The sequence below is a fragment of the Phaseolus vulgaris genome, chromosome 2, assembly GCF_051622355.1.
Source record: "Phaseolus vulgaris cultivar YP4 chromosome 2, ASM5162235v1, whole genome shotgun sequence".
NCBI lineage: Eukaryota > Viridiplantae > Streptophyta > Magnoliopsida > Fabales > Fabaceae > Phaseolus > Phaseolus vulgaris.
This window is the reverse complement of record NC_143499.1, coordinates 42213601-42238198: the sequence shown is the minus strand read 5'-3', so window position 1 is coordinate 42238198 and position 24598 is coordinate 42213601. Positions and strand designations below refer to the sequence as shown.

The window sequence follows — 24598 nt, the reverse complement described above, 5'->3', positions numbered from 1 at the left end:
GTTTTTTTTTCATGTGAAAAATTTAAAAATAAGTACTGTAACATTACATATAAGATCATATTATAATATTTTCCAATATTTGTTGGAATGTGTTATTTCTGACAAAAAGATACATTTCTTATTATTTTATAGTAAAAAATCATATTTTAAATATTTTTTTGAAAAAATAAATAAATGTTATCTTTAAAAAATTAAACTATGACTTAAAACTTGAAATTAGTTTAATTTAATTTTTTTCTTTTTACTTGTGACGATTTTGTTTTTTAAATTATTAATCAGCAATGTTTTGTCATTGTTTAGTTTATTTATTTATTAATTAATTGAATATATTTTCAGAAGTAATGTTAATTATGGGAGGAAATTGTTTATCTCATGTATTCAGTATATATTAAGACTTTATCATCAGTACAATAAGTAGATATGAAAAATTATTGTAAAATTGTAAAAGAAAACAGATACCAAGGTATAAAACATTTCTCTAATTGAATCCCTATATTACTCTTTTGTATTGTTTTTTTTTTCATCAATCTTTATTTAGTTTTCTTCTGGTTCTACTTTGCCTTCATCCTTAAAATAGTGTTTGTTGCATTTCATTAAAAGCAAAGTGGAGAAGGTTTTAGAAAGAGTAACTCAACATGTGTTATTGAATGGTGTTGTTTATAAAGGTTGAGATACATCCTTTTCAATTAGGTCTTATCTTATTATTGAATTTTCTATTTTAAAAGTGTAAACATTATCTCCTTATACTTTTAGTCCATGTGAGCAAGATATATGAATGATGTAATAAATAAGTAAGTTAATAAAAGAGTAAATTTTTTTCTTAGTAGATATGGATTAAATTGATCCAATGACCCTAAAATATTATAACTCATTAAATCTAATAAATTAAATTATGTTTTTAATCTATTACATTTTAATTTATTGTTTTTTATAACATCTTAGTTCATTTAGTAGGAACTTGTTTTTATGAGTAATAGAGGGAAGAGTTTCATGTTGAAGAAAAATAATAATTGTATTTTTAAGTTGAATTCTAAAATGATAATAAACCATTTATTTTTTGTTTTCTCTTAAACCTCCTTCATTCTAGAATTTCAAAGAAGTCTTTCTTTATTTCCTTTTCTGCTTAAACTTTCCATTCTCCTAATTTATAGCAATAGGATCTTTGAAAGTATTCTTGTCAAAATTGAGTTAGTGTGGTACATTTGTTTATTAATGGGTGTGGTATGATTATTTGATAGGTTTTTTTTTTCTTAAAAGTGATTAATGGAATCCTTAAGTCTCTTCCACTCTTCACCCTCACTTAATAGCTTCCTCTAAGAACAATATATTTTTAAATGATGAAAGTTTACCATATCATCAAACTCTAAATTAGGTTTTTATAAATAATTTGATATGATATAGGTTAAATGTTTGTATCTAGGTATGAAGTCGGGTAATTTACTTGAATAATTTGAATTTGGAGAAATATTATGTTTTAAAAGTTAGAATTTAGGTTTTAGTTGTATTCTTCATTGTACATTAAGAATTTGTTTTACATGTGAAATTATGATTTCCTTGGTAAAAGTTGAATTTTATTATTTGAGTTATTGAAACTTTATTTTGATTTGAATTGAAAATGATATGGTTAATTCTATGATAGAACTATTGATTTTTTTTTTCCATAATTTTTTAACGGACTAAAGGCAATGAATATGACAATTCAATTGCATGAGTTTTACTAAGAGTTAGACAAAACGTTTTCACTTAAAGACTTGCTAAGCCGAATTCTTAAAAAAAAATAGTTTGATTATATAGTCTCTTGATTTAAAGAATTAAGTTATATATTATTTTGAATTATTTTAACATTTACATGGACAAATTTACAAGTGTTCGTATTATATTAATTTAATTATTTTGTTTGATGAAAACTGAATATGCTATAAAATGAGTTATTTAACTATTTTTATTTTTATTTTTTTATAATTTTGTAATATATACAAAAATAAAATCAATTACAATATCATAAGATTAAAAAATTTATCAGCGGATTTAATATAATTTTTTTTCTCAATGATAATTTTTTTCAATCTTATGATATTGTAATTGATTTTTATTTTGTATATTTTTTAAAATTTGTCTCTTATTATTACTTACAGTTTTCTAACACAACCGTTAGAAAGTCAAAGTTAAAAACTCACATCCATCTAACGCATGCAGCTTAATAAAAGTTTCTGGTTTCTGAGTTACAATTAGAATATATTTATTAAGAGGATGGATGATAAATTGTTTATGCTCCTTCAATCTTTAAATAAAAAAAGGAATTTCAAATGAATAAAAACCCAATTGTATGGTAAAAGAAGAAGAACAAATGAAGTTAATTAGTTAATCCAATTAAGAGAATACTTTTATTAGTGCATAATTTATAAAATGGTCACTAAAATCTGTAAGTACCTTTATGTGAGGTGTCCTCTAGAATTCCCCCAAATGCAAGCATGTACACATATAAATATATTTAAATAATTTGGAGAATAAATGCATGGTACCTTAGAAATACTTATAGTTCTGTCTTATGTTAAAGTTCAAATGCATGGAGACAATAGCAGCGTTCAAATGCATATAACCTAACCTGAGTTGTATTCTATAATATTAAAAAGATTTAAAAAATGTTGGAAAACATGGTTGATGAACCACATGAAGATAGGTGTGGTACCATGTTCAATGAATAATATAATAATGGAAGTGAGGTTTATCTTTGAAATATTAGGTAGAGGAGTAAAAGTGGGACCCAGAAGAGAATTTTGTTTTTGGTACAGTGGAGTGTTCATCCACCAATGATTAATACCATTATTTATTATGTTTATTGGGTACGCACACTTACCACTTTGCTCAAACCATGACTTCTCTATTTTTGGGTTACTATTGGAGTCCTGTATTATCTATGAGTTTCTTCTGAGTTTGGGAGGAATAGGAAATTATTTCACAGTCAACTAATTTCCCTCACCACATCAAATTGCAATTCCATGTTTAAACTGAAAATCGAATCTAAATTCTTAATTAAAGAACTCACGTATCAATCTTGCAACAACAAATTTTGATATCAGCTTCTACTTACAGTAATGTGATAACTTTCAGCTCATTTGAGTCTTAGTCTTAGACACGGAATGTATCGTTAGAGAAATATACACATCCATTCTTTAAACACACAAATACTCATCCAACACTCCTAAAAAATATTTTTCTTTAGTAAATTTTCTTCTAGTAAGTAGTAAACAATAAAATAATATATTGTAAGTCACTTTATCATTAAGTATTTTTTTAATGTTTAAGTGTCTATATCATTACTCTATATCTTTTAATCTTCACGATTTCATGTGTTTAAAGTTTGACAGTATTCGGTTAACTCTATTTTTCCATCTCATTAATTAATCTAATTGTTTTACACAGATTAAGAACAACAATAAATGTTATTTATTGAAATGATTTTACAAAAAATATTTTTTCTTTCTTAATAAGTACTTCATTTTTAGTTGCTGCAGGTAAACATTTATGTAATTTATTTAAGAACAAATTGAAACTAAAATGAAGAACTAATATTTCATTGAAAATTTATAATTTTACCTTTTTTACAAATTAAAACTACAATCAATTAGGACTAATGAAGTATTAACTAGCAAACTGCAAACCAAACTACAGTTGACAATAGACAGATTCACCTTAAGTTAAAAGAAACCAATTATTACTTGTTGAAAATGACCAATTAATTAATCCCTGAAAAAATGGGGATACACACATCACAGTTGATCAATTGCATTCATTATGGACATGGATTTGGAAACCTTGAGTGTATCTTGTTAATTTCATCAATTATTTCAGGTGTGAGCTCGATCTTGCATGCATCTAGAACCTCCTGGAGTTGCCATGATTTGGTAGCCCCAAAAACAATGCTAGCAACAAGTGGGTGTCGCAAAACAAAGGCTGCTCAAGAAAAAACGAGAGGATAAAATAGAAAAGAAAATCAGACACGCAACAAGAAAATAAACTAATGCCTCAAAAGTCCACAACATCAAAGGGATAAGCTCAAGGACCACAATCAATAGCATAGACAATGGACGTTTGAAAAAAAAATGAAAAAGCACAAGTTAATTGCAAATGGTGGAAAAAAACTGCATTATTTTCGTGGGATCGACAATAACAATATCCAACAATGCTAAGATACTACTAAATTAACCATTTTTTGCATCCTTTTAAATACTAAGATTAAAGAAAACCCATTACGTTCTTGTTTATTTAGAAGAAGCCAATGTATGCCATCCAACATTATCAAGAATTTAATACTAGAGTGTTTGGAATCATTGCAAATTACGGAGATAACCCACCCCAAATCACTCAATATAAAGAGAAGAGAAGAAGGGGAGGGGGGCTTGCACATGAAGATCTAGGAAAAGATTATCAAACCTATAGCGAGAGATACAGGATGAAGACCATATGTTTTTGCAGTGTTAAGGTATTCCTGCAAAAGGGGAAACATGAATGTGGAGATTAAAATCAGTAAACAGAAGAAATACGAAGGAATAAAAGAATTTTAAAAACTAAGGGGCATTCAGATTTAAAAATAAGTTGAATTATTAGCATTGTAACAATGTTGAGGATAATCCACTTACCACAGTAGCTGCCTCTATAATTTTATTGGACAAATTGTATCTAGATTCTCCTTCTGAATACTTCCCTGAGAATAATAGCATCAATAGTATCAGTTGGATAAACTCATGCATACCAGGACACTTCTTTTCTCTTTCCTTCCTTAATCTTGGGAAGGAGGGCACGAGGTGATAAAACAAAACGTGTCCCAAAAGATGTCAATTGACCTTTAAAAAGATTTAAACGAGCATCTGTAGGACCACCGTCTGGGGAAAAATATTTCCCTGAAAGTATACCCATTGCCAAGGGACTGTAGGCCAACAAGCTAATACTGAAAAGAGAAATAAATCAATTATCTAACAATGAGGCTTTCATTGAAAACACAGGAAAATGATTTAGGCCAACCAATGGAGCAAAAGTTATAAATTTTCAAGCATTAAGCTTTCATTGTTCCATCCATCTGAATGAAATGGAGTTTTACCACTGTGCTAGTAATAGTATTAAAGCTGATTTATATAATATAAATTTTCTTGTTAATGTTTAATTCATTATGCTGTCTAAATTACGTTTCCCAAACTCGCAACATATCATATGAATCAGAGTAATAACTTCTCATAATAGATAGGCTTCTTTTAGGAAGCACAAACATAAAGTAAGTTGGAGCTTTTATTGCAATAATTGTTATGAAACAACCATCCTAGAAATTATTGTTGTGTGAAGAAACACAAATTATTTGTATCAAACATGTCCCCCTCTGCAACCTTAACCTTTGAACTTAAAGTGTGGACAATGTACCAGTTCACCATGTACTAATCATGGAGACTCTGGTACCAATCATGCCATGTTGCGAACATAGAAAGCTATACAATTTCATATAAAAAATAATATTAAATACCTCTCCTGATGGCAGCATTCAGCCATTGCAGAATCAAAAGTTCTACAAAGAAGGCTATATGAATTCTGTCACTAAACAGAAGGAAATTAGTGTCAGGAATAAATTTTCATCCATGGAATTGTAGTATTGAGGGCGACACTTCCACGTTGAAGAAAATAAAGCAAAACAATAATACAGGAGTTGAACGGTAGTAAGTAACCAAACCTGCAGAGATACTATCTTCAGGTGTGAAGCATATTTTTCAGCAACCTGAATAAACTTCATCAAGCCATAAGGTGTTTCATTGCTAAGACCAATGTATCTGATCTGCAAACGTGCATTCATTTTCATACTCATGAATAATGATTCAGGAATTACAATAGTGACAAGTTGACAATTGAAACTATTTAACAATGCCACTTGCCTTCCCGGCTTTCACAGCTGTGCTGAGAGCTTCAAGTTGTTCATCTATACTAACAGAAGCATATTGTCGGACTGGGTCATACTCGGTTTCTCCGAACATTGGAACATAGCTACAAGGATTGGTGTAAAGAGTTAAGATCCATATATGCACATCCATTGGGCCAAAAATGAGAAGCCGACCAACATGAAATATTAAAAAACAATGTAAACAAATGCCCAAATACTTAAACTAACAAAAACATACAAACCGGTCAGGCCAATGAATTTGATAAAGATCAATATAATCCATCTGCATCCGCAACAGACTGCACAAATTCAATTGCATAAGCTATCAGAGTTTATTACTAGACAGAGAATCAAAAGATGCAAAACTTAATACTATGTTATATCTCTTCAGAACAGAACCCCTCCTATCCACTTCCACCCGCACCCAAATATTTCTCTCGAGTGTATATTATGAGCCATCACAATCTAAATCTCCATCACTATTGTTCTGATAATTCTTTTTTCTTATTTAATAGTCCAGCTGAAACTCAACAAGTTAAATGAAAAAGCTTCTATAAAAGTTAAGTGCATGAGTTAATTTAACTTATGAAAGAAAATCAAAGTTATTTTTTAACTCGTGTTTATGGAACAAAAAATACCTAAAACAGATTCTACAGGTATTATTTGTCCACCATCTACTTATAAACAAGAGACAGCCATTGAGAGCGTGTCTGTAAGCATTATTAACTTGACTCTGCATATACGATACCAAAATGACTCTGCATGTAGGACGTGAATGGAGAAAGAGTTAAGAGAGGACCTAACCTACTATCAATAGCTTCAATAATATTAGAGGAATCCAAACATTTAGGACCATCTCTAATCCAAGTCATCTGCCCCGATGGTCCAGCAACCTGTTCTTGCGATAACAATCATTAATTAATATGCCACACAACAACTTCAGCAAAACAAATAGTAAACCACCGAGTTTAGTTTCTGGAATTGCAAGGCAATGTCACACTAGTCCATCAATCCATCAAACTAGAAAAAAAAGTCCTTAAAAGTTCAAATCAACAAAAGTTAGTCCTAAATTAAAAACTTGTGTAACTTTTATAGAATTAGGCACAAAAATAACAGTAAGTTTTAGGGCATTTCATACAGACTTAATTATATATTTTATTACAAATTTTACCGTCCTAGATCCGATTTTCAAAATGTCTAATGGTGTAAAGATATATCGTGAAAATAAAAGTTGAAGAAAATTACACAGCATCAATTTGAATACTAATCGAATCGCGCATTCCAATTTTAGGAACTACGATGATTTCTAATAGCGAACAAAAGAGACAGTACAACATGCATAGCGAAGGAGAGAAAAGAACGGAACCTTAGTGGCAATAACGACTCTATCCCTGGGGATATTCCGGTGAGCAATCCAACGGCCGAGATACTCCTCGCTCCGGCCGCACGTGTGAGGGCGCTGAGGCACGGGATACATTTCGGCGGAGTCGAAGAAATTGATGCCGGCATGGAAGGCTTGGTCGAGAAGGCGAAAGGACTCGCCCAGCGTGTTCTGCTCCCCGAAAGTCATGGTTCCTAAGCAGAGCCTCGAAACGGTGAGATTGGGAGCGACGTTGAAGAGAGGAACACCACACATTGCCTTCAACTACAAAATCAGATAGTTAACGGAAGTTACAGTGAACGGTTGAGGACGATGATGAAGAGCGAGACGATTGAGTTACGCGTGTGAGCGAAGTGAACACAACAAAATCGATAAATGGATAATGTCATAGCGATAAGCCATTTGAAGCACCATTCAAAATGAACGATTAAGTATATTAATAATTAATTAATTTAACTCATGTTGAATTTTAATCTATCGTATTGTGCTTTAATAAATTTTAATCAACACTAATCACGAGCGTGCAAAATTTGAATTGATAATGAAGAGTTTAGGGCTTGCAATGCAATTTGCAATGTTTGTGGGATCCACCTATGGATCACGTAACGAGTGAAGCTAACATGCATTCTTCAAAGCAAGTAATGTGCTAATTGAAGGGAAGAATGTGAGTGAAGATGAGTGGCTATCTCTGTCTCAAACACTCGCCACCGCCACCGCCACCACCACCAGCTCTCTCCAAACCTCATCTTCCCCTCCGCAACACTATCCTAGGTACCGCCCTCTCCTTCGGCCTCCTCTTCTCCTTCCCATCCGTCTCCGCACTCCAACTCCCTTCCCAACCGTGTCCTCACCGCCAGCCTCCGCAAGAGACGCTCCAAACCGCTCCCGAGGTTGTCACCAACCAGGGCCTTGTCGAGGAAGCGTGGCAGATTGTGAACGACACCTTCCTCGACACTGGTCGCCACCGCTGGTCACAGGATACTTGGCAGGTAACGAGCATCAACTAGTCATACTGATAATACTCTCAGTGTCTGCTGCTGCGTGATGGTTGGTTGATGTTGATACATCGTTTCTTTATTGATTCCAGCTGAAGAGAGAAGCTATTTTGAGCAATTCCATTCAGACGAGATCGAAGGCGCACCAAATCATCAAACGAATGCTCTCCAGTTTGGGCGATCCTTATACGCGCTTTCTCTCCCCTGATGAGGTAATCTAGTCTTCAATTTTGCATGGGGCCTTTGTTGGACGCTAGTATTAGTGTTGTCGGACTCAATTATTGGTGTGCTGCTGCTTATATACTTTATAGGAAACTTCACTTATCGCCATTTTGCTTTAATATGCAATCTAACTTGATAACATAGCCTATACCCTTCTTCATGTACTGCTGTCACCTGTTCGATATGTGGAGGGGGTTCTTAGAATTTGAGTTTGGGCATAATTCAATTCCAAAACCTAAAGTTAGCTAATAAGTTCACGGTTGCCTTTTGGGCATATAACTAGTTAATGTAAACTGAGCATTTCGTGTATTATATCAGCAAGCCTGAATATTTGCAAGTAGTTGGCTGGAAATGAGTGAGTTGAGCTAAATCCAAACTCGAGTTAATAAGAATGGATTTAACTAAAAAACTCAACTCGAGTTTGATATGAACCCCTTTTAGCAAGTAGTTGATTCGATTCAATCTCATAAATGGCTCGGTTAAAATAGTCTGATTCAAAATTATGATTATGGAACATATTCTTATTGATATATTAATTTCATACATACACACACACACACACATATATATATATATATATATATATCGAGCTCAAGTTGAACTCATTTGAGTTTCAAACTAGTTTTGAGTTGCTTTGGTTTATTGTTGGTCTTAGGTGACACATTGAGCCCAACAACAACTAGAAGGATGGGTATTGATACTATTATACAATTTGGGTTTAAGCCTAACAAAGTCTGAAAAGCTAATCTCATAGGATGAAGGTTGTCCTCACTTATATATACAATTTTTGTTATGTCATTAGTTAATATGGGTTTTGGAGCAACAGGTGAAAGTGCCACATGATTTGCCTCAATTCCTGGATGCAACTTATATACATGTTGGACTACTTCACTTAATGCAATTGGTTTTAAGATGAAAGCAAGCAGTTTATGGCTATATCGTTTAATAGAAAAACAAATACCCACACACATCACATATAAATCTTCCAAAACATGTAATCCTCAAAATTTTTGCTTCCCCTGCTTTTATTGGAGAGAATAAGAAACTAGTGATGTGTTTTCGTATTATCTTTTTCTTCACTGTTCTCTGTTTTGATTATGTATGCTTATGTAGACTGGTGATTTCTACTGCTGTGCTTCTCATATTTCTTATTAAATTGCACATCGACTTTTTCCACTGTTGAAAGTTCTCCAAGATGGCGAGGTATGACATGACTGGTGTTGGAATAAACCTCAAGGAAGTTCCTGATGAAAATGGAGACCTCAGATTGGAAGTACTGGGAATTATATTGGATGGTCCTGCTCATTCTGCTGGTGTTAGACAGGTAGGCAAATTTGATGAACATTCTTCAAAATTTGCAGATCTTCAAATCATCATCTGCACGATAAAAATCTACACCTGTATCTCTTGCCTTTGCTTTTATGTTTTTTGTCAATGAAATAAATATGCTAAATTAAGTATGCTATGCATTTATAATTGCTACGTAAGCAATCTATCATATTCATTACTTCTAGAAACAGATTATAATATATTTCTTTTTGTTTGCAAGAATATTTGTAGTAAGTTTACTAATAGATAGAAATAGGTGAACAACTTTTTTGGATTCTTTTGACCATTCAAAACTGTTGGAGTTCCCGTATCGACTAGAGATAAAGACTTTTCATAATATATGACGAGCATAGGGTGTGTAAACAAAAATGTATGACAATGGTGAACAACTACTAGTGGCAAATCAAATTAGGACATAATGGAATTGTGATGGTCATACTAGAAATAAGAGTCCCAGTGAAAAAAGAGACTAATGAGAGTTGCATTTTTTGTTGTTGTGGGGAACTCAAAAGTGGAACAGTGACAAAACAAGTTAGGGAGGAGGGTAGCGCTTTGATACCATGTTGGATTTGCTGAAAACTGTTAGAATTTATTCTTATTTAATATTCTGATTTATTTCCTTATTTAATTAAGATCTTTATAATTATAGGACTATCTGATTAGATTAAGATTTATTAGAATATGATTTATAGACATATCATATCATGTATACAGGAATAAAATATCCTATAATTATTTGTCGAGCTTATACAACATGGATTTTGTTGTGTAGTCTATACACAAATTCAACAACTTCTACAGCTTCCTTTATCTTTTTGTTTCTTTGCTAGGGGGATGAAATATTGGCTGTCAATAATGTAGAGGTAAAGGGAAAATCAGCATTTGAAGTATCATCCCTGTTGCAAGGCCCTAATGGAACATCTGTGACTATTCAGGTTTTGGATTCTAATTCCAAGTTAGTTTGGTACCTGCTCTAGCCTTTTTTTTTGTTAGTTAATAATGTTTTGATGTTGTAGATTAATATTTGTATTATTTCTGTCAGGTCAAGCATGGCTATTGTGGACCTGTTGAATCAATAGAAGTTCAGCGGCAACTTGTTGCTCGTACACCAGTCTTTTATCGGCTGGAACAATTGGACAGTGGTGTTACTCCTGTTGGGTACATACGCCTCAAAGAGTTCAATGCATTGGCCAGAAAAGATTTAGTCATTGGTCAGTTTTTCCTATCTTCATGTCTTTTTTTTTTCAAACTAAAATAATGTTACTATCTCAATAAGAACATTTATTTTGGTATACGTTTATGTATTTTGATTTTAAAAGCAGTGGAAAAATAATTAGCAGTCCTCTGTTACTAAATAGAAACTTTTGCCTCTAAACTAACTTGACACTGATCTGCGGAGGGGGTTTTATCTGCCTCATTTTGTTGGTAGTTTAAAAATTTGTTATTTGGGCTATGTAGCTCATGCAAGAATGAATACCATATATTGTTAAAAAAAAGTTAAACAGTGAAGTAAAGCTTCCACTTTTCTGGATCCTATTCCTGGGTATGGTAAAATTACCTGTGGACTTTCATTAGTTATTTCCAGTTTTTTATACATGACACCAGAACAAATAATGTATTTTGCAGCAATGAAGCGACTTCAAGACATGGGTGCTTCGTATTTCATATTGGATCTTAGAGACAATCTTGGTGGGCTAGTACAGGTTGTTTTTCCGTATAACCCTATTTACCTTTCCTAATGACATTTGTTATACAGGCTGAGTGATGACAACTTGTAAATTGTAATCCTCTATATATTTTTTGTCAATGAAACATAGAGATCAGTGTTCAGTTTTCAGAAAATTTATTTGCAAATCTGTGTCATTGTGTGAGTGATTCCATTATTATAATCAAGCATATGGCTTGGTCACATTCCATCATTTTAACTTTTAAAAAATTCACATAACATGATAATCTGGTTAATGTATATACTAAAATATTTTACTGCATACCTAATAATCTGTAAGAAGCAAAAATAATGGATCAAGTAGCTCATCATTAAATCATTTCTGTTGTGAAATGGACTTCATTTTTTTAGCATGGCCCCACATATGGCTTGAACATAAATCTGCATATATTTTGAATTTGAGATGTTTGAGTATCTTTACCATAGATGAATTTAAGAACTGATTTAGAGCTTTGAAGCTCTTTACTTTTGAGTCGCTTATTATGAACAAATTGAATTTATATCTTTTCACTTGCATTGTACATGTTTGCCTGTTTGCATATGTTGACACCTGGTTTTGTAGGAAGATACCGCGGCATCATAACAAGAATTTCTGTTCTCTTGTTTTTTTTTTTAAATTCATGTAATTTTGTATTGTTCTGCGATGTTGTGGATATGCTTTGGTTGATGTAAGATGAAACGATAAATGAAGCCTGCATTCTGTTGGTTATGGTTTTTATTTGCCCTTTAAAATTGCCTAATTTAGTTGCAACTTTTAACTAATTCAGGCTGGAATTGAAATTGCAAAGCTTTTCCTAAAAGAAGGAGACACGGTACGTCAGTTCTATGCTCATTACTGATTTAATGGTTTTGATTAAGAGTAAATTGTTGCTTACCTCCTTGAACTTATGTGCACCTGATGATTATACCTTAGGGTTTGGAAAGGTGCAAACAAGCTCCTTTTGTTCACATTTTGTGGGGAAAACACTCTCCCTTAAGAGACAACATTAAATATTTAATAGAATTATCATTTGACACCCAAAACAATGACTTTCGAAGTAACAAATGAATGGGGTGTTTATTATGTTAGGTATCCACTTAAATGTTGTTTTTCCTAAAAACGATATAATGAGGTTAAAACATGTTTTTATCTCCTCAGTTTTCTGTTTATTTATTTTATGATTTGTGGTCTTTCTGGTGATAGTTTTGGTGTCATGTGAATATCACATGATTATTCTCTTATATATTTATTGGTTTACAATTAGGGTCTCATGCCCCACCCCTTTTTCTTGCCTAATGAGGAGATCACATTTAGGGATTATTTATTTTCAAAAATATCTCATCCAAACATAAAGTTAGAAGGTTGTATACTCCAATTTAGCCTATTATTATTGCTGTAGTTGTTATTATTTTCAAATGGTCCAAGGCTTGACATTGCTAATTTTTAATTCAGAAGAATTTATAACCATTGTTTAATGGTGTATGCTTTATTTGCTCTTTAATTTATTTACTACTATTATTATAATTATAAATATTATTGTTATTATTACTACTACTATTGTTAATAATAATATAGTCCACCTAACATAGCAAAGCACTTGATTATTCTTGATGTGATTACAATGGTAAAAGGATTTTTCTGGACAGACACTTCAATTGCTTTGGCATCCTTTTCTGATTGCTTCTTTTCAATATCTATTATCTATCGCATGAATTCAGTTCAGAGTTAGAAATTGTATATATAGCTGTTACTTTGTTTTAGTATACTGTAGGAAACATTGATCTTAAAAAAGTCTGCTATCTTGTGATACTTATTTAACTGTTCTTCTGAACATCTTAAAGAAGATTTTCTTTTTCTAATTCCTCCATGACAGGTGATCTACACTGTTGGAAGAGATCCTCAGTTGCAGAAGGCTATTGTTTCAGATACTTCACCATTGATTAAAGCTCCTGTTGTTGTAAAAATATTTTCTACATCTGAATTTTTCTCATGAATTAACCTTGAATTATTTCTATTTCTCAATTTCTTTTTTGGTTTATCATCGGGGCAGGAATATTTCAAAGACATTTCTTTGTCTGATTTGACAAAATTATTGATTATTTGACTGATAAATGGTGATTCTAGATGCCAATTCGATAAACATTGGTAACATGAACCTTAGAAATTACAAAGGATACCTTCCAAGATACAAAGATAGCAAACCACCTACAATTCATTGATTTATTGTGGATTATTTTCTCTTTAAATACAGGAGAAGATAATAACTTAAGATTTGTTCAACAGGAAAAATAATTTATGTTGCATCTTAACCAATTAATATAAACCCAGCTTGCCCAATATTGTTATGGTTTGTTGTGGGAAAATTGATTGAACTAACTCAGGGGTCTAGTACTCTAGTTTTCTGGGACTTAAACGTATGAAGCTATATGGTGGATACGCTATGTATGATATTGATAGGTAATGATTTGAGTGTGGAGGAGACACTACCCTCAGAGTTGGATAGTGACAATGTTGTGCCACTTGAACTTGAAATAGGGTTGGCTAGGACGTGCATCTCAGAAGGTGGAGAATCCGTTGTTCAATTGCTCATCCAATGGGATGGGTAAAGCATGGAGGATGCAACTTGGGAAGAAGAATTCAGCATTAAAAGTTAATTTCCCCAGTTGAGACTTGAGGACGAGTCTAATGTTGTAGGATTGGTAGAGTGTGCTCGGAAATAGGAGAGTGGCTCAAGATGTGGAGGGTGCTAGGAGAAATAAGGGTGTGAAGAGAAGGGTTCATAACTGTGTTACCAAGAATGTGAGAGGGGAATTAGGGTACTTATGGGAATTGTGACGAGAGAGAGACCAGAATAATAGAATTTTTCTATGGACAGAGCGCATTAGCCTATCTGCTAGGAGCTGAGCTCTCAGTGGGATCATCCCCTCCTGTAATTTCTTTTTGTCAGCTATTAATACTAACATTCCCTCAATAACGGTTCCATTGTTATTTTCTTTGTTTGGACCCTAAGAAAAATACAAAATGGATTTATTGAAAAAAATGGTTTTTGATTGGATCCAATACTTCAATGACATCATTTGGTCAAAATATCTTACTTGCTCAATGATGGCTTGATTATTAAAACGTTCCACAAATTCATTATAAATAAAATAAGTTAAAGAACATCTGAGATTTGAGATTATGCTCTAGTTTTGTGGACATTTTCATTACCCCTTGCATTTGACTGGCTAAAAGTTGGAAATAAGTTGAGATCTTATATGTTTGAGTGTGTAATTACATGTTTTCCCATCATATTGAGCAAGGCTATGCAAGCAAACATTAAAATAAGTCTCCTTTTGAATGGCCATAACATAATGCTGTACTTCATGACAAGGCTTATGATTCTTTTTGGTTTGAACCTTGCAGGTTTTAGTAAATGACAAAACTGCTAGTGCGAGTGAAATAGTAAGAAGCTCAGTTTCTTAATATGTTTGTTTGATTTTTCAATCTTCTTATGAAGAAATGAAACTATAGGTGTTGTAATTATTTCAGGTTGCTTCTGCACTTCATGATAATTGTAGAGCTGTTCTCGTTGGAAAACGGACATATGGCAAGGTTTGTAAATCTATGATTTTCTTTCCACCACTGCTTTATGCTTTGTTCTGAGAATCTCATTTCCATTTGAATGCATTTTCTGTTGAACACGTCAGCTTTATTTTAAGGTGTATAGTATATCTTTTTGAAGGAGCACCACAAAGACCGTGCAATGTTTTCTTTGCTTCTATAAATGGATTTCTTTCCTCGTTCCGCTTCTCTTAGTAAAGGGAAGATAACACAAGAAAATCGTATAAATATCTTTAATTGACTTGTTATATTTGCAATGGTTTTGCTCTTACACGGGTATAAATACGTGATGCTATCAGTGTAGTTGTAACAACCTATTCTTGACACTTCAATGTGCAATGCTTCAAACAGGGTCTAATCCAATCTGTATTTGAGCTTGACGATGGATCTGGTGTGGTTATCACTGTCGGGAAGTATGTAACACCACATCACAACGACATAAATGGCAATGGAATAGAGCCTGACTTCCAGAAACTTCCAGGTACAATTTTTGTCCCAGTCTATTCTTTTTCACCTGCATGGTAAAAAATGGTAATATAGCACATGATCTGAGACCCATTTTTGCAGCATGGGATGATATCAGCCAACATCTTAAAAAATGCAGTATGCCACAACAGGGATAAAGCAGTTTCTTTGGTATTCCAATGCAACCTTTTGCTTTGGATTTATCATTCAATTTGAAACTTTTGAAGAATCTGCTTCTGGAAGTTGCCGTGTATATCTCAAGAATTTCAGGTTAATATAGATATATATGCATGAAAGGTCTACCTAGTCTTCTTGGCTACAATGACATTGAATTTAACATTGGATTAACACCCAAGATTGGCTTGAAACATTTGTAACTGTTCCATTCAAGATGAAGTGTATAGTGGATTTCACATGAGAAGAAATGGCCGAGGAAGCATGCAAGAGTATACATTCAAGCAGCCGGTGCAGCACTGAAGTGAATTGGGTTTAATACATACTAACATAGAAAAGCTTTGTTATACATTTCTATGAAGATACCATGTTCCTATTTTTACCGTACCTCTCAATAGTAACTTGTATCAGACCAATTAGTTGATTGTTCAAGTGCATGGAAAATGCCACTTCATTGATAAAGAACTCATTACATATTGACAATGATGAAAATAGAAATTGTGAACAACTTCTGCTTGTTCTTTCACTACTCTTTATTTCTTCAGTTTTCTGATGTGAGCAAGGGAAGTCCCATGCATCAAAACCTTAAGTAATTGATTCACTAACTTACAAAATCTACTTGAACAAAATGGTTAAAAAAACTTAACAAATGGATAAAAGATTATTTTATAACGGTTCAAAAAAATGTTTAATAGAACATCATTTTTTTTAAATAAATGAAAATAAACATGAAATTTTGTTATTCTCTTTTTATTATAAATTTGAGCTTTTTTATTAATATATATATATATATATATATATATATATATATTTAAACTTCAATTCGACTATACAGGTCTCCCAAAAGTATTTTTATTTATATTTATATCAAAGAAGTATTTTTTTTATATTTTATTACACTAATTTTGAATTTTGTATGTGAATAAACCATAGACTTCCATAAATTTGCCGCTTCTTTCTAAACCTTCATAAATTTGTTCTCATTTCCATAAACTTTTGTATTTTAATTTTTTTAAATTAAAATATAGTTTATATTCTAGATACATAATTTAAAAATATTTTTTCAGATTTGTAATTAATTTTTGGATTATATAATCTGAAATTTTTTCTCAAGTTCATGATTAATTTTTGAATTACATAAGCTTTGATGATGTAATATGAATTATGAATTACATAATCTGGAAGCTAATCTCATATCAATAAAAATTTTAGATTATATAATCCAAAATACAACTTTTTAAATTTTTTAGATTATATAATCCAAAATATAATTTTTTTTAAAAAATAGTCTAAATTAATTTGGTAGCTCTTTTGACAGTTTCATAATACTTTTTATTTATTTATGTTTCGAATTAAGTTTTTCGAAAATGTTGAATGGACTTTTCCATGGTATGGTTTGGAAGGAAAAATATGATATAAATAGTACAATCGATCATTTTAAGATTAATAAGTCCGGGTTGAATTATCTAGAAAAAATGACGCTATTGTCATAAATTCTGAAGCAATTAATTCAAAACATATTTTATATTTCGAAAGTTAAAATAAACATTTTTTTAAAAATAATTTTGTTTAGTGTTCTACAGCTTAAAATAAACCACGTTTATTTCGAATCCAAAATAAACACACCTGAAATCAATAGTTATAAAATTATAAAACTTACATAACAATATCAACATATTTTTGAATCTCAAAAACCTTATTTGTGTTTTGTTCAAACATAAATTTTAGATTCACCAAATAGTATGTGAATGAATTTGCAATCTGATATGTAATTAACAATGAAAAGGTCTGATGGCAAGAAGCCACTCATCACTCATCAAACCCTTGATTCATTCAAAAGGATTACAATTTCCATATATATTGTGAATTTTCATGCGTTTTCAAATATTATAAGTGGCACTCTCGATTGATGATTCAAATAAACGGAAAATTGATGAGGCATAAATGGTAAAGCATTCGAAATTGAATAATTGGATTGATAAAGCACTAGAAATTGATTTTTGGGATTATTTGTAATTAATTAAGAACAATTTGGATGTGTATTAGTCATAAATAGGTGACGTTAATAACGATTTAAGAGCCTAAGCATATATATAAATCAGAAGTTCATAGAAAAATGTGGACACAACACTAACAAGGTTCAAGCAAAAAACAACTTCAGTGCCTCCTCTCCTCAGCGTTTGTGGTAATTTTCCTTCCATTCTGACTCAAACAAGTTTGTTTTACTTTTTTTAAAGAAAATCTCTATTTCATTCTTAAGATATGTTTAAAAATTTATAATAATTCTTCTGCTTCTTTAATTTTTTTTTAGAAAAGTACTCTTTTAAAGTCTAAGTATATAGCATTTTTTTATTTATCCAAAAAAACTAGTATTTAGTAGACATGTCAATAAAACATAACTACTCTATTGTTTTTCATGAATAGTAGTTCCTTTTCTTCACCTATTCTTAAAGTGTTAACTACAGTATTTCGATCTAGATAATCCCACCAATTTTTTTCATATAGGTGTATCAAGGTTAAAATAAAATATTATATGCGTTGTGACTTTCATATCATTTTATTTGAGAATATAGTTTATTTTTATTATTTCATAATGATATTGTTGTAGTGAATAAAAACACAATGACATTATATGATGGTATATAAATATTAATTATTTTGTTTTTAAATTCATAAAAAATACTCGGTTGCCTTTGGAATATTCAATAATATAAATGAGAATGGCTAAGAGGAATCCCTATCCTGTTAACATCCTTAATCAATACTACACATTTCCTTTTTTATTATTATTTTTCGTTGTGCTTTTCACTTGGTTTTTCTGTGATTCAAGCTTCTCAATGAATGTTGTAAAAATTATTAGTAGACGTAATGTTTGTGTTTTCTTTAACTATTTATAAATGCATGTTTATAAATTTAAATGTTATTCATGCGGAAACTTTTATTTTATTAGATTCTTAATATTTGTATATAATATATAATATTAGAAAGACATTTACAAAATCTTACACCATTCTACGTAAAAAAAATTAATGAACCATTTCTAATAAAACCGTTCGTTACATTTTGGGAGCACTTAGTTGATAAAAGTATGCTTTGTAGCATAACGTAATTCATTCGATTCTTTTACTGTATCGTTATACTTAAATAGCGTTGCAACTATACTTCTCTTTAGTGAGTCGTTAATTTTTGTTACATGTTGGGAATTTGATATATTGGTACTGCATTATATTAAACAGTAGAGAGTTTATTAGGGTTAGAATAGGCAAAGTAGTTTTGAGAGAAGGAAGCTTAAACCTGACAAGACTATCCTGAGTTCTTGTTGGAGAAGGCAGGAGCAGCAGCACAACTTGAGTTTCTTAGGAAAGGAATCGTACTTGGAAAACATTATAGAGGAACACTAGTGTGTTAAGAGAATAGAAATGACTTGTGTGTTAAGAGGTGGAGTGGAGGATAAAAACAATACAGGGAGGGAGACAACATTCTTCATTACAAACCTGAAAGCCAAAACCACTTGCTCAGGCTTTACTTTTTGGTTCAGTCCCATAAAACAGTAGAAAAGAGTGCCATAAAAGAGAAAGAACGTTGCAGAGATGTCACCGTCACATTAATTATATATATTGCACCTCTTAAGCATCAGATCACCCTTCCACCTTTTTCCATAGCCATGCACCTTTTCCCCCCCTCAGTTTGCACCTTCCCTTGCTTGCTTATTTCAACTATCCCATGTCTCCTTTCTCAAGTTTGCTTATATTCTTCCTTCTCTCTTTGATCCAAGAAAGCTATGATTCTTCAAGATTTTGTCATATATAAAATATTAAAAGAACTAATGAAATTCTTCTTCACAGGAACAGACAAGGTGCTGGGCTAGTTTAATAAATCTTAGCACGTAAACATTTTCCCAAACAAGAAGGAGACACCAGCAATCTAAGCACAAACCAACCTGCAGTAATGGGTACTAGAAGCTGGCACATCGCGTTATTCTCCTTGTGGCTTTTCTTTGGTTCAGGTATAGCATTGTACTTAGCCTTTTTTTTCATGCAAAAACTAACTTTTGATTATAAAGATGTTGAAGATAGAATTTATCAGTCGAAAATATGATCGAAATTTATCTTCAGACACAAATGATAACAGTTAAGAGATCGTAGTCATGCATGCACTCTTATTGGGTACTGTTGTAAAAAACTTGGCGCAATTTGCAAATTGATGGTAGCTTTAGAAAGGGTATATACCTAGCTCATGTGCATCACAAAAGTATTGAATGAACGTGAGTCCAAGAATCACATCAGTTCATTCATACCCTGTCACCTTCAGTGGCAAGTATAGAGAAAAAGATTGGGTTACCTAATATCAATTGACCTGTTCAGTTTCAGCATGTTATTCTCATTTGTCCTACTGAACCATTTTCCGTTCCATTTTCAGGTTTAGGAACAGCCAAAATATTAAGAAATCACAGAAACCAGGAAATCTTCTCATCATCAGAATTGGGCACTCAGTTGGATGATGTTCCTATCGTCAATCCCACAGATCCAGACACAGGAAATCCGTATATGGGAAACCCTACAACTCCTCAACCACCTGACATGTCAGGACAAAACCCCACAACCCCAAACACAAATCCAACCAGCCCAACCACAACCCCCACAACCCCAAACACAAATCCAACCACCCCAACCATAACCCCCACAACACCAACCACGACTACTCCTACATCATCAGGAGGTCAATGGTGTGTCGCTAACCAAGGAGCTTCAGACACTGCTCTACAGGTTGCTCTTGACTATGCTTGCGGATATGGAGGTGCAGACTGTTCAGCATTACAACCAGGAGCCAGCTGTTATAACCCGAACACCGTCCGTGATCATGCTTCCTATGCTTTCAACGACTACTACCAGAAGAATCCAGTACCAACTAGTTGTGTATTCGGAGGGACAGCATCGCTTACAAGCAATGATCCAAGTAAGAATTTATTCGAACTTGGAAGCAAAATTATCCTCTTGTGATCATTTTCTTGGCTGTGGTCATGATATTTAAAGTCTTAAAATGGACATTTAAAATTTGTATACCAAATTTTCGAGGCTGCACAGCAAGGGTAACATGTCATGTCTGGCACATATCAAGTACCCATCCAATACATATACCATCATGCATCCAATATCTCAGACCTTTTGGGAATTTCGGGTACAGCTTGGATAGCTGAAATGGAATCACTATTCTTTCATATAAAATGCGGATTTTTATGGAACTTTCTAGAACACGAGAGCCAGTTTAAGGACTTAAACGAGCACCTATAAACTACTAGTTGGATTACCCCATCTCCAGTGTTTCTAGGTTTAAAAATTTGACTAAACATCTTGACATACCTATTTCTCAGTAAGGGATAAATCATGAATGTTCTCAGAATTTCATCTATCTGCTTAGTTTATTGTTTTCGCATTAATTTGTGGCTCCAAGGATTGAGCGAGCTTCATTTATTTCGTTGTTTTTTTAAGGGGATTAGACTTTGTCTCTATACAATTTCTACTTTATTCTATGTCTGTTACTTTTGCTTTTCCAAATAAAAATAGAAAATAACATCTAACTCCATTGCAGGTAATGGAAATTGCAAATTCGCATCACCCAAGTCAACAATGTGAGAATATTTGCAGCACCTATATCTCTCTTTTCATCTTATAAAGAAAGTGCAATCCTAATATATTATCTTATAAATGCAGTGTTAGTCCACCACCACCACCAATATTTGTCAGTCCACCAAGTCCACCAACTCCAATGACTCCAATGACTCCTACTCCACCAGGCTTGACAGTTCCTGGAGACGGATCAACTGGTGTCTTTGGTTCAGAACCAACAGGAAGCCCCAACACTGCCACATCTACCTTTTATTCCCTGCCGCTGTTTACATGTGGCTTATTGGCTTTCCTTCAAATAGCAAATTACATCTAGATGATAAACAAGGTCCAGTCATTCTTTATGTGATGTGCTGGAATTCAATCAGTCTTCCAGCAGTTTTTGCAAAATTTCAAGGAGTCAAGAGTCCACAAGTCTCGCAATTAAAATTACTTCTACCTCTCATCTATGTATGGCTGTTACTTGATCAAGCCAAAAGGATTTATAGGTAGGAGACAGTTTTTATACAGTATTAGCTACTCTTCCATAGAAAATCCTTGTAATTAATATCAGCTAGCACGCCATTTTATTTACTAAAGAGGAATAAAATACATTAAAGTACTTAAAATCATCGTGTTTGGACTAAAACAGGTTATTGTTGAGATTTGAGACCACAACACTCAGAAGGTTCCTTTGGAAAAATCTACCTTACTCACCACAGTGATATTTGAGCAGGGGATGCGGTCACAAACACAAACGTGGCTTGATGGTGATGGTTTTAGTTCCAGTTTTTATCAAACAACTTCGATTTTAAATAAGACAACAAATTCAACATGTTTACACTTAAATGTGCTCATTCAATATAAATGAATGCTTAACTTGCCACAGTTCAAATGCAATATTCATTTTATTATATATTTTAAACAGTCCTTTAGTAAAGCCATTTTATGGTTCAATAGATTAAACTGATTAGTCTAATTTGGTTCTGACAAATATGAGAATAAACATGTTCTAAAAATAATTTCTGTGACAAATACCAAATACTGATTTCAACTTCATTATTTGAGTTAACAAGTGAAAAGTAAAAGATGGAGTATCAAACATAATCCATAAATTTTTTATATCATCATTCTATCAAGGATTGTTCTTATTTACAACATATTAGGGCATATCATTTGAAATCCACCTCAGACTAGAAGTAACAAAGGTACAACAGTGATACAAATGACAGCTAAGGTAGCAACAATTGAACCTTGGTCAAATGATTGCTGTAAGCTTGATCTTGAGAAGTGCTGGAAAGCCAAATACACCGCAATCAACAATGAAACCACAGCACCTTCTTTTGTGTGCCTGACAAAGAAAGATGTTGAAGAAATTTATTTTACACTTTTGCAAAATGTAGAAAAGACAACAGCCCAAAGTCCTAAAAAAGATGGACTTGCTTACCTTAATTTCATAGCCTCATATGGAGCTATCATCACCAAGAGTAATGCCAGAAACGGCAACTCAAGCTCACCTAGAAATAAAATAATAAACCAGAAGATAATTTTTCCTTTTTTCAATCAATATTCAAGTATGAAACACAAAATGCACAACTTATTTGTAGTATTTATTACGCTCCACAATCAGGATTTTATTTCTAGTGTTTCATAGTTTATACTAAGAAGATATAATGCCGACCCTGAGGTTACTAGAAACAATGCATCTATCTATACAAGGTGTTCTTCCATCTTTACATTTCAGGTACGTAGTAGTATCCATTGTCTCTTATGATGCGCCGATACTTCTCCGTAACTGATACTCTAGGATATTTTATCAATACTTATCAATGAAGTATCTAGTCTATAAAGTACTAATAGTTTTATGATGACAATAGTTTATAATTTTTTATTTTGATAATGTCTAATAAATGTGATTTTAATTTGGATTGCAAAATTGTAATTATATATTTATTATGTTTTAAGAGTTTTTATATATATTTTAATACGTATATGTCACTTCGCATCATGTTATTTTAAAAATAAGTATATTGCCATATGGATACACATAGTACCCCATGCACGGATTGTATCCGAGCATCATAAATCGTCTCTCTTTCAATATTTCCTTAATCACGCAAGATGAATAAGAGAACATACCAGGAATATAGAAGAATAAACGAATCAGAAGTGCCACGAAAGCCGTCCACACACCATATCTACCTCTGTACGTCCAATTGGCAATTGGTGTTAAAAAAACAGACCAATTTTTTTTTAAATGTTGATAAGAAGAAAACACGCAACAAATTTTGGTAGAAAAATAACAATTCACCATATAAACTAACCAATAAAACACAAAATGAGAACGAGCGACATACTTGATCCAGGAAACGACACTTGCAGGTGCTTGCAACGCAAACAACGGAACAATAAACGATTTCTGCACCGCAGTGCCTTTCGCCAGTATCAAAACCCTACAAACAATGTCCCGATCATCCATCAGCCACGTATCAATTCTAGTAGCATAATTTCGCATAGAAAGAAAGAACATGAATCGAATCATAGCTTTCCATCATAAGAGTAAGTTACATACACGAAAAGTTACCACCAGCGAGAACAAACAATTCCGTTTGGAAAATCAATCGACGATCGGAAAGAAAGACATAACTATTCGATAATACGTTTCTTTCAGTCGTCGTTAGTCAGCGGAACAAAAGAATCACAAGAATTAATATAATATTATTTAAAATGCTGTATTAAATTCGATTTCGAAATATACAATAAATGATAAATAAATAAATAAATCAGGCGATTGAAGAAGTAAAGGAAGTGCACGGACAGTGAGGAAACGGTAGAGATCCATTGGAGATTGGGAGGAGTGAGAGGAGCGGGAGCGTAGCAAAGGACGCGAAACCCTGCGATTCGGTTACTGGTGTTGGATTTGGCGAAGCTTGTGATTCCGCGGTGACCGATGAAGGACCTTAAATCGGAAAAGCAAAGTGAGAAACGAGAAAAGAGTGAGAGATTGAGATGAGAATGGAGGTAGGGTATACCTGAGGGGATTGAAGGTGTGGGAGAGCGATGGCGGTGAAGAGCGAGAGAGAGAAGGTAGATGAATGCATGAAATTGACGATTGGTGTTGGCGGTTGAGGAGAGAGAGTACAGTTGGTGGTGAAGGAGAAGCTGGAGAAGACACGGGCATTGCCATTGCCACTGCCATT

General features: G+C 32.8%; 4 protein-coding genes across 9 annotated transcripts; 2 read left to right on the top strand and 2 right to left on the bottom strand.

The window, feature by feature from the left end:
• Window positions 1-3547: 3547 nt before the first annotated feature.
• On the bottom strand, window positions 3548-7556 carry LOC137812209 (uncharacterized). 3 transcript variants are annotated; one of them, XR_016518781.1, is made up of 10 exons: window positions 7287-7556; window positions 6725-6813; window positions 6163-6219; window positions 5916-6024; window positions 5717-5818; window positions 5513-5583; window positions 4845-4948; window positions 4641-4705; window positions 4435-4489; window positions 3548-3954 (listed from the first exon to the last, which is right to left on the bottom strand). XR_016518781.1 is itself a non-coding variant. In XM_068614126.2 (10 exons), the coding sequence occupies exons 1-10, from the start codon at window positions 7554-7556 to the stop codon at window positions 3794-3796; spliced, it is 1077 nt and encodes a 358-aa protein (XP_068470227.1). In that variant the 3' UTR covers window positions 3548-3793. The 3 variants fall into 3 exon arrangements, 2 of the variants coding, with proteins under 2 accessions (XP_068470227.1, XP_090155010.1); XM_068614126.2 differs by having other exon boundaries at window positions 5513-5577; XM_090298884.1 differs by having other exon boundaries at window positions 5513-5577; window positions 6159-6219; window positions 7287-7425.
• Window positions 7557-7937: 381 nt separating this feature from the next.
• LOC137812208 (Peptidase S41 family protein) lies at window positions 7938-16303 on the top strand. Of its 3 annotated transcripts, none has more exons than XM_068614124.2 (12): window positions 7938-8290; window positions 8389-8508; window positions 9705-9842; window positions 10678-10782; window positions 10890-11058; window positions 11474-11550; window positions 12341-12385; window positions 13427-13510; window positions 14959-14997; window positions 15085-15147; window positions 15508-15637; window positions 15724-16303. In XM_068614124.2, the coding sequence occupies exons 1-12, from the start codon at window positions 7976-7978 to the stop codon at window positions 15777-15779; spliced, it is 1341 nt and encodes a 446-aa protein (XP_068470225.1). In that variant the 5' UTR covers window positions 7938-7975; the 3' UTR covers window positions 15780-16303. The 3 variants fall into 3 exon arrangements, 2 of the variants coding, with proteins under 2 accessions (XP_068470225.1, XP_068470226.1); XM_068614125.2 differs by having other exon boundaries at window positions 8273-8290; window positions 9632-9842; XR_016518780.1 differs by lacking the exon at window positions 15724-16303 and having other exon boundaries at window positions 7976-8290; window positions 10678-10802; window positions 15508-15584.
• A 3079-nt stretch (window positions 16304-19382) lies between these two features.
• On the top strand, window positions 19383-22249 carry LOC137812204 (uncharacterized). 2 transcript variants are annotated; one of them, XR_016518779.1, is made up of 5 exons: window positions 19383-19801; window positions 20215-20751; window positions 21385-21424; window positions 21507-21907; window positions 22051-22249. XR_016518779.1 is itself a non-coding variant. In XM_068614121.2 (4 exons), exons 1-4 carry the CDS (start codon window positions 19744-19746, stop codon window positions 21733-21735), a joined length of 864 nt encoding a protein of 287 aa, XP_068470222.1. In that variant the 5' UTR covers window positions 19383-19743; the 3' UTR covers window positions 21736-22030. The 2 variants fall into 2 exon arrangements, 1 of the variants encoding a protein (XP_068470222.1); XM_068614121.2 differs by lacking the exon at window positions 22051-22249 and having other exon boundaries at window positions 21507-22030.
• Window positions 22250-22495: 246 nt separating this feature from the next.
• Window positions 22496-24598, bottom strand: LOC137812205 (cold-regulated 413 inner membrane protein 1, chloroplastic). Its single transcript, XM_068614122.2, has 6 exons — window positions 24431-24598; window positions 24217-24357; window positions 23756-23851; window positions 23538-23602; window positions 22846-22915; window positions 22496-22749 (listed from the first exon to the last, which is right to left on the bottom strand). Exons 1-6 carry the CDS (start codon window positions 24595-24597, stop codon window positions 22587-22589), a joined length of 702 nt encoding a protein of 233 aa, XP_068470223.1. The 5' UTR covers window position 24598; the 3' UTR covers window positions 22496-22586.

Excerpts from the sequence above, each read along its gene's own strand:
- LOC137812209 (XM_068614126.2), bottom strand. The coding sequence starts at position 7,556 with ATGTGTGGTGTTCCTCTCTTCAACGTCGCTCCCAATCTCACCGTTTCG. Across the intron at positions 5,819-5,915 it reads CAGCTGTGAAAGCCGGGAAG|ATCAGATACATTGGTCTTAG; the intron begins GCAAGTGGCATT and ends GCACGTTTGCAG. Across the intron at positions 3,955-4,434 it reads TCCTGTATCTCTCGCTATAG|CCTTTGTTTTGCGACACCCA; the intron begins GTTTGATAATCT and ends TTTCTTGAGCAG.
- LOC137812204 (XM_068614121.2), top strand. The coding sequence starts at position 19,744 with ATGGGTACTAGAAGCTGGCACATCGCGTTATTCTCCTTGTGGCTTTTC. Across the intron at positions 19,802-20,214 it reads GTGGCTTTTCTTTGGTTCAG|GTTTAGGAACAGCCAAAATA; the intron begins GTATAGCATTGT and ends TTCCATTTTCAG. Across the intron at positions 21,425-21,506 it reads GCATCACCCAAGTCAACAAT|TGTTAGTCCACCACCACCAC; the intron begins GTGAGAATATTT and ends TTATAAATGCAG.
- LOC137812205 (XM_068614122.2), bottom strand. The coding sequence starts at position 24,597 with ATGGCAGTGGCAATGGCAATGCCCGTGTCTTCTCCAGCTTCTCCTTCA. Across the intron at positions 23,603-23,755 it reads AGTGTCGTTTCCTGGATCAA|AGGTAGATATGGTGTGTGGA; the intron begins GTATGTCGCTCG and ends TTGGACGTACAG. Across the intron at positions 22,750-22,845 it reads TATGAGGCTATGAAATTAAG|GCACACAAAAGAAGGTGCTG; the intron begins GTAAGCAAGTCC and ends TTTCTTTGTCAG.
- LOC137812208 (XM_068614124.2), top strand. The coding sequence starts at position 7,976 with ATGAGTGGCTATCTCTGTCTCAAACACTCGCCACCGCCACCGCCACCA. Across the intron at positions 8,509-9,704 it reads GCTTTCTCTCCCCTGATGAG|TTCTCCAAGATGGCGAGGTA; the intron begins GTAATCTAGTCT and ends CACTGTTGAAAG. Across the intron at positions 15,148-15,507 it reads GAAAACGGACATATGGCAAG|GGTCTAATCCAATCTGTATT; the intron begins GTTTGTAAATCT and ends TGCTTCAAACAG.